The following is a 13540-nucleotide window of genomic DNA, read 5'->3' as shown; positions in this document are numbered from 1 at the left end:
CCATCTAGAGCAGTCCCTGTAGGATGCCCTGTAGAGGTGGTTTGTGGGAAGCAAATTCCCTCAGCTTTTGCTTGTCTGGGAATTGTTTGATCCCACCATCATATTTAAATGATAGTCGTGCTGGATACAGTATCCTTGGTTCAAGGCCCTTCTGTTTCATTGCATTAAGTATATCATGCCATTCTCTTCTGGCCTGTAGGGTTTCTGTTGAGAAGTCTGATGTTAGCCTGATTGGTTTTCCTTTATAGGTGACCTTTTTCTCTCTAGCTGCCTTTAAAACTCTTTCCTTGTCCTTGATCTTTGCCATTTTAATTATTATGTGTCTTGGTGTTGTCCTCCTTGGATCCTTTCTGTTGGGGGTTCTGTATAATTCCATGGTCTGTTCGATTATTTCCTCCCCCAGTTTGGGGAAGTTTTCAGCAATTATTTCTTCAAAGACACTTTCTATCCCTTTTCCTCTTTCTTCCTCTTCTGGTATCCCTATAATACGAATGTTTTTCCTTTTGTATTGGTCACATATTTCTCTTAGTGTTGTTTCATTCCTGGAGATCCTTTTATCTCTCTCTATGTCAGCTTCTATACGTTCCTGTTCTCTGGCTTCTATTCCTTCAATGGCCTCTTGCATCTTATCCATTCTGCTTATAAATCCTTCCAGGGATTGTTTCACTTCTGTGATCTCTTTCCTGACATCTGTGATCTCCTTCCGGACTTCATCCCACTGCTCTTGCATTTTTCTCTGCATCTCATCCCACTGCTCTTGCATTTTTCTCTGCATCTCATCCCATTGCTCTTGCATTTTTCTCTGCATCTCTGTCAGCATGTTCATGATTTTTATTTTGAATTCTTTTTCAGGAAGACTAGTTAGGTCTGTCTCCTTCTCAGGTGTTGTCTCTGTGATCTTTGTCTGCCTGTAGTTTTGCCTTTTCATGGTGATAGAGATAGTTTGCAGAGCTGGTACAAGTGACCGCTGGAAGAGCTTCCCTTCTTGTTGGTTTGTAGCCTTTTCCTGGGAGAATAGCGACCTCTAGTGGCTTGTGCTGGGCAGCTGCGCGCAGACAGGGCTTCTGCTTCCTGCCCAGTTGCTTTGGGGTTTATCTCCGCTGTTGCTGTGGGCTTGGCCTGGCTGGGGCTGTTCCTCCAAAATGGTGGAGCCCCGTTGGAGGGGGAGCAGCCAGGAGACTATTTATCTCCGTAAGGGGCCTCTGTGCTCCCTGCTGCCCAGGGGGTTAGAGTGCCCAGAGATCCCCAGATTCCCTGCTTCTGGTCTAAGTGACCTGTCCTGCCCCTTTAAGATTTCCAAAAAGCACTCTCCAAACCAAAACAACAGCAGCAACAATGAGAGAGGGAACAGAAAGAAAGAGAAAAAAAAAAAAGGAAAAAAAGGGGAAAAACAAGCGATTTTTTTTTTTTTTTGTCCTCAGGTGCCGGTCCCAGGCACCCGCTCACTGGTCCTGCTGCCCTGTCTCCCTAGCACCAGGGTCCCTGTCCTTTCAAGGCTTCCAAAAAGCACCCACCCACCGGTCCCGCAGGGAAGGAACGCTCAATATTCTTTGTCCTCAGGCACTGGTCCCACGCACCCGCTCACCAGTCCCGCCGCCCTGCCTCCCTAGCACCGGGGTCCCTGTCCCTTCAAGGCTTCCAAAAAGCACTCGGCAAAAAGAGAGAAAAAAAAGGGGAAAAACGCGCGATTTCTTCCGTCCTCAGGTGCTGGTCTCAGGCACCCACCCACCGGTCCCACAGGGAAAAATGCGGGATATTCTTTGTCCTCAGGTGCCGGTCCCAGGCACCCGCTCACCAGTCCCGCCGCCCTGCCTCCCTAGCACCGGGGTCCCTGTCCCTTTTAGGCTTCCAAAAAGCACTCACAGAAAAGAGAAAAAAAAAAGGGGAAAAACGCGCGCTTTCCTCTGTTCTCAAGTGCCGGTCTCAGGCACCCACCCACCGGTCCCGCAGGGAAAAACGGGGGATATTCTTTGTCCTCAGGCGCCGGTCCCAGCCACCCGCTCACCAGTCCCGCCACCGTGCCTCCCTAGCACTGGGGTCCCCGTCCCTTCAAGGCTTCCAAAAAGCGCTCGCCAAAAAGAGAAAAAAAAAAAAAAAGGGGAAAAACGCGCGACCTCCTCCGTCCTCAGGCACCGGTCTCAGGCACCCGCCCCCAGGTCTCGCAGGGAGAAACGCAGGATATTCTTTGTCCTCCGGCGCCGTTCCCAGGCACCTCCTCACCGGTCCCGCCACCCTGCCTCCCCAGCAACGGGGGCCCGTCCCTCTAAGGCTTCCAAAAAGCGCTCGCCAAAAAAAAAAAAAAAAAACCGCTCCGGTTTCTCTCCACCCGCCGGGAGCCGGGGGGAGGGGCGCTCGGGTCCCGCAGGGCTGGGGCTTGTATCTTACCCCCTTCACAAGGCGCTGGGTTCTTGCAGGTGTGGATGTAGTCTGGATGTTGTCCTGTGTCCTGTGGTCTCTATTTTAGGAAGATTTTTCTTTGTTATATTTTCATAACTCTATGTGTTTTTGGGAGGAGATTTCCACTGCTCTACTCACGCCGCCATCTTGGCTCCCCCTAAGTATTTCATTTTTTGAGTGATTATAAATGTTATTGTATATTAAATTTTCTTGTCCATGTATTCATTAAGAATATACAGAAATACAACAGATTTTTGTTTGTTGATCTTATATCATGTGACCTTGACCTTGCCTTGTTTACAATCTTGAGGAGGAGTGGGGACAATTCAGTCTTTCACCATTAAATGTAAACTGTAGTTTTGTTGTAGATGAGCTTTATTCAATTGAAATTTCCCTTAATTCCTAACAATTGTTATCATTAGTGGGTGTTGAATATTGTCAAGTGCTTGTTTTGATCAGTTGATAATATTATGCAATTTTATGTTGATGTGATACATTACATTAATTGATTTTCAAATATTGAACCATCCTTGCTACCCTAGAATATAACCTATTTGTTAACTGTGTACAATTCTTTTTATATATTGCTGAATTTTATTTGCTAATATTTTGTTAAGGGATTTTACATCTATATTCACATTAGCCTGTAGTTTTTTTTTTTTCTTCTTCTTCTTCTTACCTTTTTTTGATCTCATGGTCTTCCCAGCTTGCAGAACTATAGATAGAGATTTCTATTGTTTAAGCCACCCAGTGTATGGTAATTTGATACGGCAGCTTGAGTTGAGGAATATAGCATGGTCTCACCGCATGGTTTCTGCACCTGGTGTTTTCCCTTCCTGGAGTAGTCTTCATGTGTCTTCATGGCTCCATCCCTCACCCTCACGTTATGCTCAATATTGCTTCAGTCAAGTTTTCTCTAACCACTCTGTTCAAAATTGCAATACCAGCCTGTCTATCTCCATCTTTTTCCCTTGCTCTGCTTTACTGCTTTATATTTTGAACCATTTGATATACTACATACCATACTTTTTTTTTTTATTTTGTTTCTCCCCAGTTGAATGTACTATCCTTGAAGGCAAGGATTTTTACTTACTTTGTTCACTGGACTAGTCCCAGTAACTAGGACTAGGCACAAAGGATGTCTACTGAATGAATGAATGATGTTTGTTTCAATGAATAAATGGAAAGAGTTTATATTAGCGAGATTTTAGAGTGAGGTAACTAAGGATTTATATAAGAGTGATTATTAGATTTATGTAAGTTCATACAAATAGGTCATGGATATTCTAATAAAAACCCTCTAATTTCAAATCCAATTCTTTTTGCATCAAATGCAGCCATTTGAACGTCATTATATTCTAATATTTGAATGTGGGTCATTTCTCAAATCAGTACAAACAAAAAGGATAGGCATGCAATGGTCCTTCCAGAATTCAAAAGTTGGATTCATACCGAGGATTTAATATGGCACAACTTTCAAATTAATCTCCATCTAGAACTATAGCTTCAGTTCTTTTTTCCTGGCAACAATCTCTTTGGTTGATGACTGAAGCAAATTTTGAAATTTTTTTTCAAATGATCACTGAAAAGCCCAAATCCACCATATAACCCAGAAATAGTTTCTCATTGAATCTAAAAAATATGTAACTTTATTAAACACAATGGCTTTTTGAAAAGATCTAGATGGATTCAAGATGGTTGACTGGGTTGAATCTTTCCTAGGATACAGTACTGGAGATAATACTGAAATATTAATATGCAGTAGTAGGGATAATTAATGACCAGAGGTAATGGATATTCCTTGTAAAAAAGTTCACAGATAACAATAAAAGGGAAATTTCACATACTTCTGAGTAATTACTACATTATTCTCACTCAAATCATAAATTGCTATGTTTCTCCAAATGGATCTTTAAAAAAAAGTTAACAAAATAATATGAATATATGGTATCAAATCAAATAGGATAAAAAAATCTTACGATATCCCTACATCTCAGCCCCACTTCACATAGGAAATTTTAAGTCCTGATTCCCTGTTTTGTAAGTTGAGAATATTATTGCCTCTGTCATTGCCTCCATTGTTCCTGCACATCTCTCATTCCAACAGCATAGAAGTTATATCGTCCAGACTGCTGACATTTACATTCTACTCTGCAAAAACAAAGAAAAAAGCATGCCATGTGACTAACATAAGAATCTAGGTTGTGCTATTCATTTTGCATGAAGCCATCTGCTTTATAGATCCAAATGCAATTATCTACATTCCTCATATTGTTAGAATTTGAAACAAATGAAAAGGTAAATTTTATGGTTGACAAAATTGAAAAGAATTGATGTATCTAGCTTATCTCTAGAGCTGGTACTGCATATTTATTTTTTAGACATAGTATAAGTAGTATGGCATCAACTGCTTGGATGGTTTTGACTAGATTGGTTATTTCAAACAAATTACCAGTAAACCTTATTAAATGCCCCTGTTAACCTTATTCTTCTACTGCAAAGAATGGATTCCATTTTAGCAACCTGAGAGGCCAACTTGATGAACATATTAAATGTTCATTTGAGAATAGTGTATTTCCAAATACGTAGCTAATACAAATACCAAGAAAATTGTCTAGAATTGATTCTTCAAACTCTAAGTAGAAATAATAATTACTGCTGCATGGGCATAAACTGATAGGAAGTTTAATGAGTTACTCAGTTGTTATTTTTGAAGCATAATGTTTCAGTCCTTACCTTGGAACTTGTCACTCTGGGTGGGTTCCCACTCAGAATCACAAGGCCATTTATCTCTTCGTGACAACAGTCTCCTCAGTTAATTGACACAGCGTCCACAGTCCATGGAGAACCCAGATCCACGACCCACTAGGGTTCAGTCCCTTTTGTGATTGAATGCAAGGGCTTTTATTAAAGTTACTCACTAAAGATCCATCAGTAACTCTGTCATGAAGACTGGATTGGGTAGATGTTTTCTCCTGAGTAGTATCAGACCTGAAATGCCAAATTAAGTGATAGCCAAAGTAAGCTAGATACCAAAAGAACATGTCTACAACATGTTGGTGGAATGGGGAACTGCTTTCTGTATGGAGAGTATTGGTGAAAAAATTTCCATTTCTACAAGAATTGATATATTAACTCACATTTATTGGTCTGGCTAAATGTACCATTTATATGTATCTCACATTATATGTATCTCACATTTATTGGTCTGGCTAAATGTACCATTCTTACTATTATGAATTCAAACTACCAGGCATTTCATTATTTTCTACAAATGGCTTCATGCAAAAAAGGAATTGATCACTGTAATGTCTCATATTTATGCTCCAGATTTTAAATTCTTTTATCAGGATATGGCTTGAATCAATGACAATTTCAATGATTTTTTTCACACCACTTCTAATTTATTTCCTATTTCTGGATAAGCAAAGGAGAACAAGGTAATGCTTTATGTGACTTTAATTTCTGTTGTCTTCCTTATATATTTATTTTTCTAATCACTAACCACAAATACTATTACAGAAATGGGTTTAAAATTAAATATTTGATTTAATCAAAAAAATGTATTATGTCATTAAGGTATTTACCTCACTGAGTTTTTTTTATTAAGGTATCATTGATATAGAATCTTACAAAGGTTTCACATGAGCAACATTGTGGTTATTACATTCACCAATATTATCAAGTCCCCCCCCACCACACCACAGCAGACACTGTCCATCAGCATAGCAAGATGCTAGAGTCACTACTTGTATTCTCTGTGCTGTACTGCCTTCCCCGTGCCTCCTCCCAACTTACATTATGTGTGTTAATCATAATGCCCCTTTTTCCCCCTTATCCCTCCCTCCACACCCACCCTTCCCACCCCCTTTCCCTTTGGTAATGTCTAGTCCCTTCTTGGAGTTTGTGAGTCTGCTGCTGTTTTGTTCCTTCAGTTTTTGCTTTGTTGTTATCCTCCACAGATGAGTGAGATTATTTGGTGCTTGTCTTTCTCCACCTGGCTTATTTCACTGAGCATAATACCCTCCAGCTCCATCCATGTTGTTGCAAATGGTAGGATTTGTTTTCTTTTTATGGTGGAATAACATTCTATTGTGTATATATGTGACCTCTTCTTTATCTATTCATCTACTGATGGGCCCTAAGGTTGTTTCCCATTTCTTGGCTATTGTAAATAGTGCTGCGATAAACATAGGGATGCATATGTCTTTTTGAATCTGGGATCTTGTTTTCTTTGGGAAAGTTCCTAGAAATGGAATTACTGGGTCAAACAGTATTTCTGTTTTTAGTTTTTTGAGGAATCTCCATATTGCTTTCCACAATGGTTGAACTAATTTACTTTCCCACCAACAGTGTAGGAGGTTTCCCCTTTCTCCACATCCTCACCAAAATTTGTTGTTTGTTGTCTTTTGGATGTTGGCCATCCTAACTGGGGTGAGGTGATATTTCATTGTGGTTTTAATTTGCATTTTCCTGATAATTAGCAATGTGGAACATCTTTTCATGTGCCTGTTGGCCATCTGAATTTCTTCTTTGGAGAAATGGCTGTTCAGATCGTCTGCCCATTTTTAATTGGGTTATTTGGTTTTTAGGGGTTGAGGTGTATGAGTTCTTTATATATTTTGGATGTCAACCCCTTATCAGATATGTCTTTTATGAATATATTCTCCCATACTGTAGAATGCCTTTTTGTTCTACTGATGGTGTCCTATACTGTATGGAAGCTTTTTAGTTTGATGTTGTCCCATTTGTTCATTTTTGCTTTTGTTTCCCTTGTCTAAGGAGATGTGTTCAGGAAAAATTGCTCATGTTTATATTCAAGAGATTTTTGCCTATGTTTTCTTCTATGAGTTTTATGGTTTCATGACTTATATTCAGGTCTTCGGCTATATATATTTTGTTTTATATCAGGGCTCTCTATTCTGTTCCATTGATTGATGGGTCTGTTCTTGTGCCAGTATGAAATTTTCTTGATTACTATGGCTTTGTAGTAGAGCTTGAAGTTGCGGACTGTAATCCCCCCAGCTTTATTTTTCCTTCTCAGTATTGCTTCGGCTATTTGGGGTCTTTTGTGGTTCCATATGAATTTTAGAATTATTTGTTCTAGTTTGTTGAAGAATACTGTTGGAAATGCGATAGGGATTGCATTGAATCTGTAGATTGCTTTAAGCAGGATGGCCATTTTGACAATATTAGTTCTTTCTTTCCTTGAGCACAGGATGTATTTCCATTTATTGATGTCTTTAATTTCTCTCATGAGTGTCTTGTAGTTTTCAGGGTATAGGTCTTTCACCTCCTTGGTTAGGTTTATTCCTAGGTATTTTATTCCTTTTGATGTAGTTGCAAATGGAATTGTTTTCCTAATTTCTCTTTCTGCTAGTTCATCATTAGTATATAGGAATGCCACAGATTTCTGTGTATTAATTTTGTATCCTGCAACTTTGCCGAATTCAATGATTAGTTCTAGTTGTTTTGGGGTGGATTCTTTAGGGTGTTTTATATACAATGTCATGTCATCTGCAAACAGTAACAGTTCAATTTCTTCCTTACCAATCTGGAAGCCTTTTATTTATTTATGTTGTCTGATTGCTGTGGCTAGGACCTCCAGAACTATGTTGAATAAAAGTGGGGAGAGTGGGCATCCTTGTCTTGTTCTTAATCTTAGAGGAAAAGCTTTCAGCTTTTAAGTGTTAAGTAGTATGATGTTGGCTGTGGGCTTGTAGTGTATGGCCTTTATTATGTTGAAGTACTTGCCCTCTATAGCCAGTTTTTTGAGAGTTTTTATCATGAATGGATGCTGAATTTTGTCAAATGCTTTTTCAGTGTCTATGGAGATGATCCTGTGGTTTTTGTCCTTCTTTTTGTTGATGTGGTGGATGATGTTGATGGATTTTCAAATATTTTACCATCCTTGTATCCCTGGAATAAATCCTACTTGATCATGATGGATGATCTTTTTGATGTATTTTTGAATTTGGTTTGCTAATATTTTGTTGAGGATTTTTGCATCTATGTTTATCAGGGATTTTGGTCTGTAATTTTCTTTTTTTTTGTGGTGTCTTTGCCTGGTTTTGGTGTAAGGGTGATGATGCCATCATAAAATGAGTTTGGGACTATTCCCTCCTCTTCTACTTTTCAGAAAACTTCAAGGAGGATGGGTATTAGGTCTTCACTAAATGTTTGGTAAAATTCAGCAGTGAAGCCATCTGGTCCAGAAGTTTTGTTCTTAGGTAGTTTTTTGATTACTCATTCAATTTTATTGCTGATAATTATCTGTTCCAATTTCCTGGTTCTTCCTTGGTCAGTCTTAGAAGGTTGTATTTTTCTAGAAAGTTGTCCATTTCTTCTTGGTTATCCAATTTGTTAGCATATAATTTTTTATAGTATTCTTTAATAATTCTTTGTATTTTTGTGGTGTCCATAGTGATATTTCCTTTCATATCTGATTCTGTTTATCAGTGTACAGTCTTTTTTTTTCTGATAAGTCTGGCTAAGGGTTTATCTATTTTTTCATTGATTCTTTCTATTGTTTTATTCTTCTCAATTTTATTTATTTCTGCCCTGATCTTTATTATATCCCTCCTTCTACTGATTTTGGGCCACATTTGTTCTTTCTCTAGTTTCACAAATTGTGAGTTTCGACTGTTCATTTGGGATTGTTCTTCTTTCTTGAGGATATTAATATATAGTTTTCTCTTAGAACTGCTTTTGCTGCATCCCACAGATTTTGGGGTGTTCATCTGTTTTCATTTATCTCCATATATTGCTTAATTTCTGTTTTTATTTGGTCATTGACCCATTGATTATTTAGGAGCATGTTGTTAAGCCTCCTTGTGTTTGTGGGCTTTCTTGTTTTCTTTGCATCATCTATTTCTAGTTTCATACCTTTGTGGTCTAAGCTGGTTGGCATAATTTCAAACCTGAATTTACTGAGGTTCTTTTTGTAACCTAGTATGGGATCTATTCTGGAAAATGTTCCAGGTACACTTGAGAAGAATGTGTATCCTGTTGCTTTGGGGTGGAGAGTTCTGTAGATGCCTGTTAGGTCCATCTGTTCTAATGTGTCTTTCCGTGCCTCTGTCTCCTTACTTATTTTCTGTCTGGTTGATCTGTCCTTTAGAGTAAGTGGTGTGTTGAAGTCACCTAAAATGGATGCATTGCCTCCACCCGCTCCCTGCTCCATTTCTCTTCCTACCACTGGTGAGCTGGTATGGGGGTAGGGCTTGGTCCTGCTGGATCACGGCTTTGGTACTTTACCCTTTTCCGTGAGGTCTGCTCTGTTCTCCAGGCGTAGGCAGTCTGCTGCAGGCTTCTTTCCTATTGCTCTTTCAGGATTAGTTGTATTTGCTATATTTTCCTATTATATGTGGTTTTGGGAGGAGGTTTCTGTGTCACCTCTCTCACTGCCATCTTTAATCCCAAGTCTGATTCTTTTTTATCTTCTGTGGCCTTTCATAGAGAGAATTTTAAAATCCTTTAAAAGTATATAACCTCCCTGCACTCTTTCCCTCATCTCCCATATTCCCTTTCACCTTCTTTGCAATTTGCATTTTCCTCCCTCTTCTGCTTCACCCCAACCCTGCACATATTTGCTTTTCCACCAAATAACTATTTCTGTGGGTATTAAGTTGAAGTATGGTAAATTTCTTCTTAGGTCATTAAAATCCTAGGTTCTTACATCTCTAAGAAATTCAAAGTTCTTGCAAAACAGTGAATGCCAGGATCATAGTTTAAACAGTGGTTATACTGCAAATCCCCAACCAGGAGGATCTCAATTCCTTTTCCACTTAAGTGTAGTTGACATACTATATTATATTGGTTTCAGGTGTACAACATAGTGTGCAACAATTATATACATTATGAGATGCTCACTACTGTAAATATAGGTACCAAACATCACCATACAAAGATACAATATTACTGACTCTTAATTCTTAGGAGAATCCCTGAACAAAGTGGAATTCAGTAGTGTCATCACTCTAAGGGGTAGGATTTTCAGTCTTTCCAAAAGGTTTTACTGCAATAAGAGGCTCCAGTATTTAGAGGGTGATTCATAACTCTTTCCTAGGCACCCAGCAGTTGAGAAGCAAATATTTTAATAAATTGTCTCCCTGTCCCTAGTCTTGAAGAATAAGCCTTTCTTGTAGGGAAGGTTTATTGTAAATATTCATATATATCTAATACTTATAAGTTATGCCTCTTTGCTTATCTCCGTAACACAAAAGTGCTTTATTTTTGGTTAAAGATGAATGAAAAAGATTCCGTAAAACACTGCATGGCTGAAAAAAAACCCTGAATAGTTGAATTGTACAGCATGATTTTAATCCTTGACTCCTGGGGAAGAAAAATCTATCAGATCTTGAAGAAATCCTTCTTAAGGATTCTTATGATGATAAAAGGGTTGATTCATTTATATTTGCTAAGACTAAAAAATATCAAGGTTAGAATAATTTTCAAGTTAGAAATCTCTCTTGCTTACAGGAATAAAAGGAAAATAATCCCAATAATAGTGACTGTTAAAACATTTCCAATGATACAGGCAAAAATTTCAGCTAAATTTACAGAACCCATACCAGGTGCATCTTGTTAATAGCTGCATCCGAAATTTATATCACTTATCAGTTTTTCTGGCAGTTATTGGATGCTTACTAATGAACTTAATCTTAAAAATAACACGTTAGGATAGATACATAGGTTCAGTAACTTATGGAAGATCAGCTGGTAAGTGATAGAGTCAGAATATTAGGGGCACTCTGGCTCCAGGATGACTGCTTTAATCATGACAAATACACTGTTCTCAGCTCCAAAGATATTTATTGAGTCTCTACTATAGATAGGTTAATCATTGTTGTGGGCAATAAGGACATATGCATAAATAGTTGGAAACATTTCAATGAAATCAAATCTTTATTAGGATGGGGGGGTGGGTATTTTTCTACTTTAAAGTGGATACTATAATCAACGTAATAGATTACTTAGTAGTGTTTAGCATTACATCGCGTAGCAGTGTAACTGTAATTGTGGAAAATGTTAGGGTAAATGAAATTGCCTCAATGAATTAGCATAAAGCAGTTTCTAATTAAAAAAAAAACTTTATGTTCCAAATGCTATAGCTCCGCAATTTGGGCATGTAAGGACACCCTTGCTGCCGTTCTTCCTTTAGTCTTTTTATACCTTTGAGCACCGCAGGGGCAGTAAGAGGGCTAGAAAAAGGTAATGACAACACCAACGAAATGTCTTGGGCGAAATACCTTTGGGCTCTACTACGAGGAGACCATCAGAATATTCGTGGAGGACGTGATCCACGGGGCCCAGACCAAAAAGGAGCAAGCCGAGGCCAAGACTTACAGCCTCGGAGACCAAGCTACACCTGCGGCCTCTCCGTGGAATCCAGAGGCTCTTTTCTGGCTCATAACGCCAAAGACAAAAGATGTTAAATTTCAGCTAAGCGAGCTTGTGCTTGCTGTGTGTGAAGAAAGCATTCCCATCTAGTCTAGCATTCTAGTCTGCGAAGATTGGCAGCCTATGAGGCTCACAACTGTCACGGTATGCTTAGGAAAGCTCAGATGGCCAGGTCCCTCCGAAGCCTCTTTTGGAGCCAACTCCCCACACTGCTGCGCGAACAGCAGGCACGTCGGAGTTTGCAGGAGGCAAGGCGCGTGTTTCAAGGCAGACAGAATTCAGAAGAGAGGCTGTGCCCTCGCTTGATGAGTACTGTTGCTCACAGTGCCGGCTCTGGAGTCAAAGATAACTACCTGGCTAGGAAGCTGTATTTTGTGGAAAATCCACCTAGAGGGCACAGCAATGTCGCGCACACCCTGCGATCTCAATTGCTACAGCCATTTCTTGCAGGAGCGCTTCGTACTTGTAGACGGAGTTCCTCTTGCGGATTTTTCTGTTTCTAACCGCGGCTCCTTAATTCTTAAGATATTCTTTTCGTGAATATTGAAATTTCAGGATTCAATAAATTCAACGGAACCCTCAATTTGGAGCAGCCGGGTCCTGGATATTCAAATAAGAGGCTATGTAAATGAGGACTATGAGTTTGTCCATTGATTGGAGGGAGCTGGGGGGGGCGCTCCCTCGGCCGGCGCGCTAATTGGGAATGGAGTCTGCCTATCATTGGCCACCCGAGCCAAGGATGTTGCGGCGCCCAATGGGAAAGCGCTGCCTGGCGTCAGCGACTGGTGGGTGGAGGCAGTTCCGGTGTGATACGTTGTATTCTCACACTCGGACCGGAGCCGTTGGGGCGGTTTTCTCTCGCTGGAGTATTAGGCGAGAGGCAGACATGTCTGGTCGCGGAAAGCAGGGCGGCAAAGTGCGCGCAAAGGCCAAATCCCGGTCCTCCCGCGCCGGCCTGCAGTTCCCGGTGGGCCGAGTGCACAGACTGCTGCGCAAAGGTAACTACGCGGAGCGAGTAGGCGCCGGGGCGCCGGTGTACCTGGCGGCCGTGTTGGAGTACCTGACAGCCGAGATCTTGGAGTTGGCTGGCAACGCCGCGCGTGACAACAAGAAGACCAGAATTATCCCTCGACACCTGCAACTCGCCATCCGCAACGACGAGGAGCTAAACAAACTGCTGGGGAAAGTGACCATCGCCCAGGGCGGCGTCCTGCCCAACATCCAGGCCGTGCTGCTGCCCAAGAAAACCGAGAGTCAGAAGGCCAAGAGCAAGTGACCCCGACGCCGCCACCGGGGAGCTGGCTTCCCCAGCAGAGGCTCTTTTCATAGCCGCCCCGCAGTGTTTTTGAATATAATTCCATGGCGTGGAGGGCCGGCGCGGTCTAGTGGGGAAGTGGGCGACGACGGGCCCGCCGGGGTCGGGGGCCAATAAAGTCGGTGAAAATCGTGTGGTCGAGAGAGCTATGTAGTCGCGGATGACCCCGGGGGGCGACCGCGGGCCTCCGGAGCAGGTGCTGGTGGGTCGGCTCGAACCGTGTTCTGGACTGCTTGGTTCCGCAACGGTCAGATGGGGGAGACCAGGAGGGACCCCCTGACCTCGACGTGGGCCGAGGTGGGAGCTTTCCCTACCCGCCTTAAGCCAAAGGAGAGGGAGTAGCTGTCGGTGCGGCAGCTCTTTTGCCTTGTCTAGGCGGTTCAGGACCCGGTTCTGGAAAGAGGCGGTGGGGGGCCAGCTGGTGTC

At 41.2% G+C, this 13540-nt stretch overlaps 1 protein-coding gene across 1 annotated transcript; it reads left to right on the top strand.

The window, feature by feature from the left end:
• The first annotated feature begins 12613 nt into the window (after window positions 1-12613).
• On the top strand, window positions 12614-13248 carry H2AJ (H2A.J histone). Its single transcript, XM_017644660.3, has one exon. It carries the CDS (start codon window positions 12686-12688, stop codon window positions 13073-13075), a length of 390 nt encoding a protein of 129 aa, XP_017500149.1. The 5' UTR covers window positions 12614-12685; the 3' UTR covers window positions 13076-13248.
• Window positions 13249-13540: the final 292 nt, after the last annotated feature.

This window comes from Manis javanica, chromosome 15 (genome assembly GCF_040802235.1).
Source record: "Manis javanica isolate MJ-LG chromosome 15, MJ_LKY, whole genome shotgun sequence".
NCBI lineage: Eukaryota > Metazoa > Chordata > Mammalia > Pholidota > Manidae > Manis > Manis javanica.
This window is presented reverse-complemented; position numbering and strand designations above follow the sequence as displayed.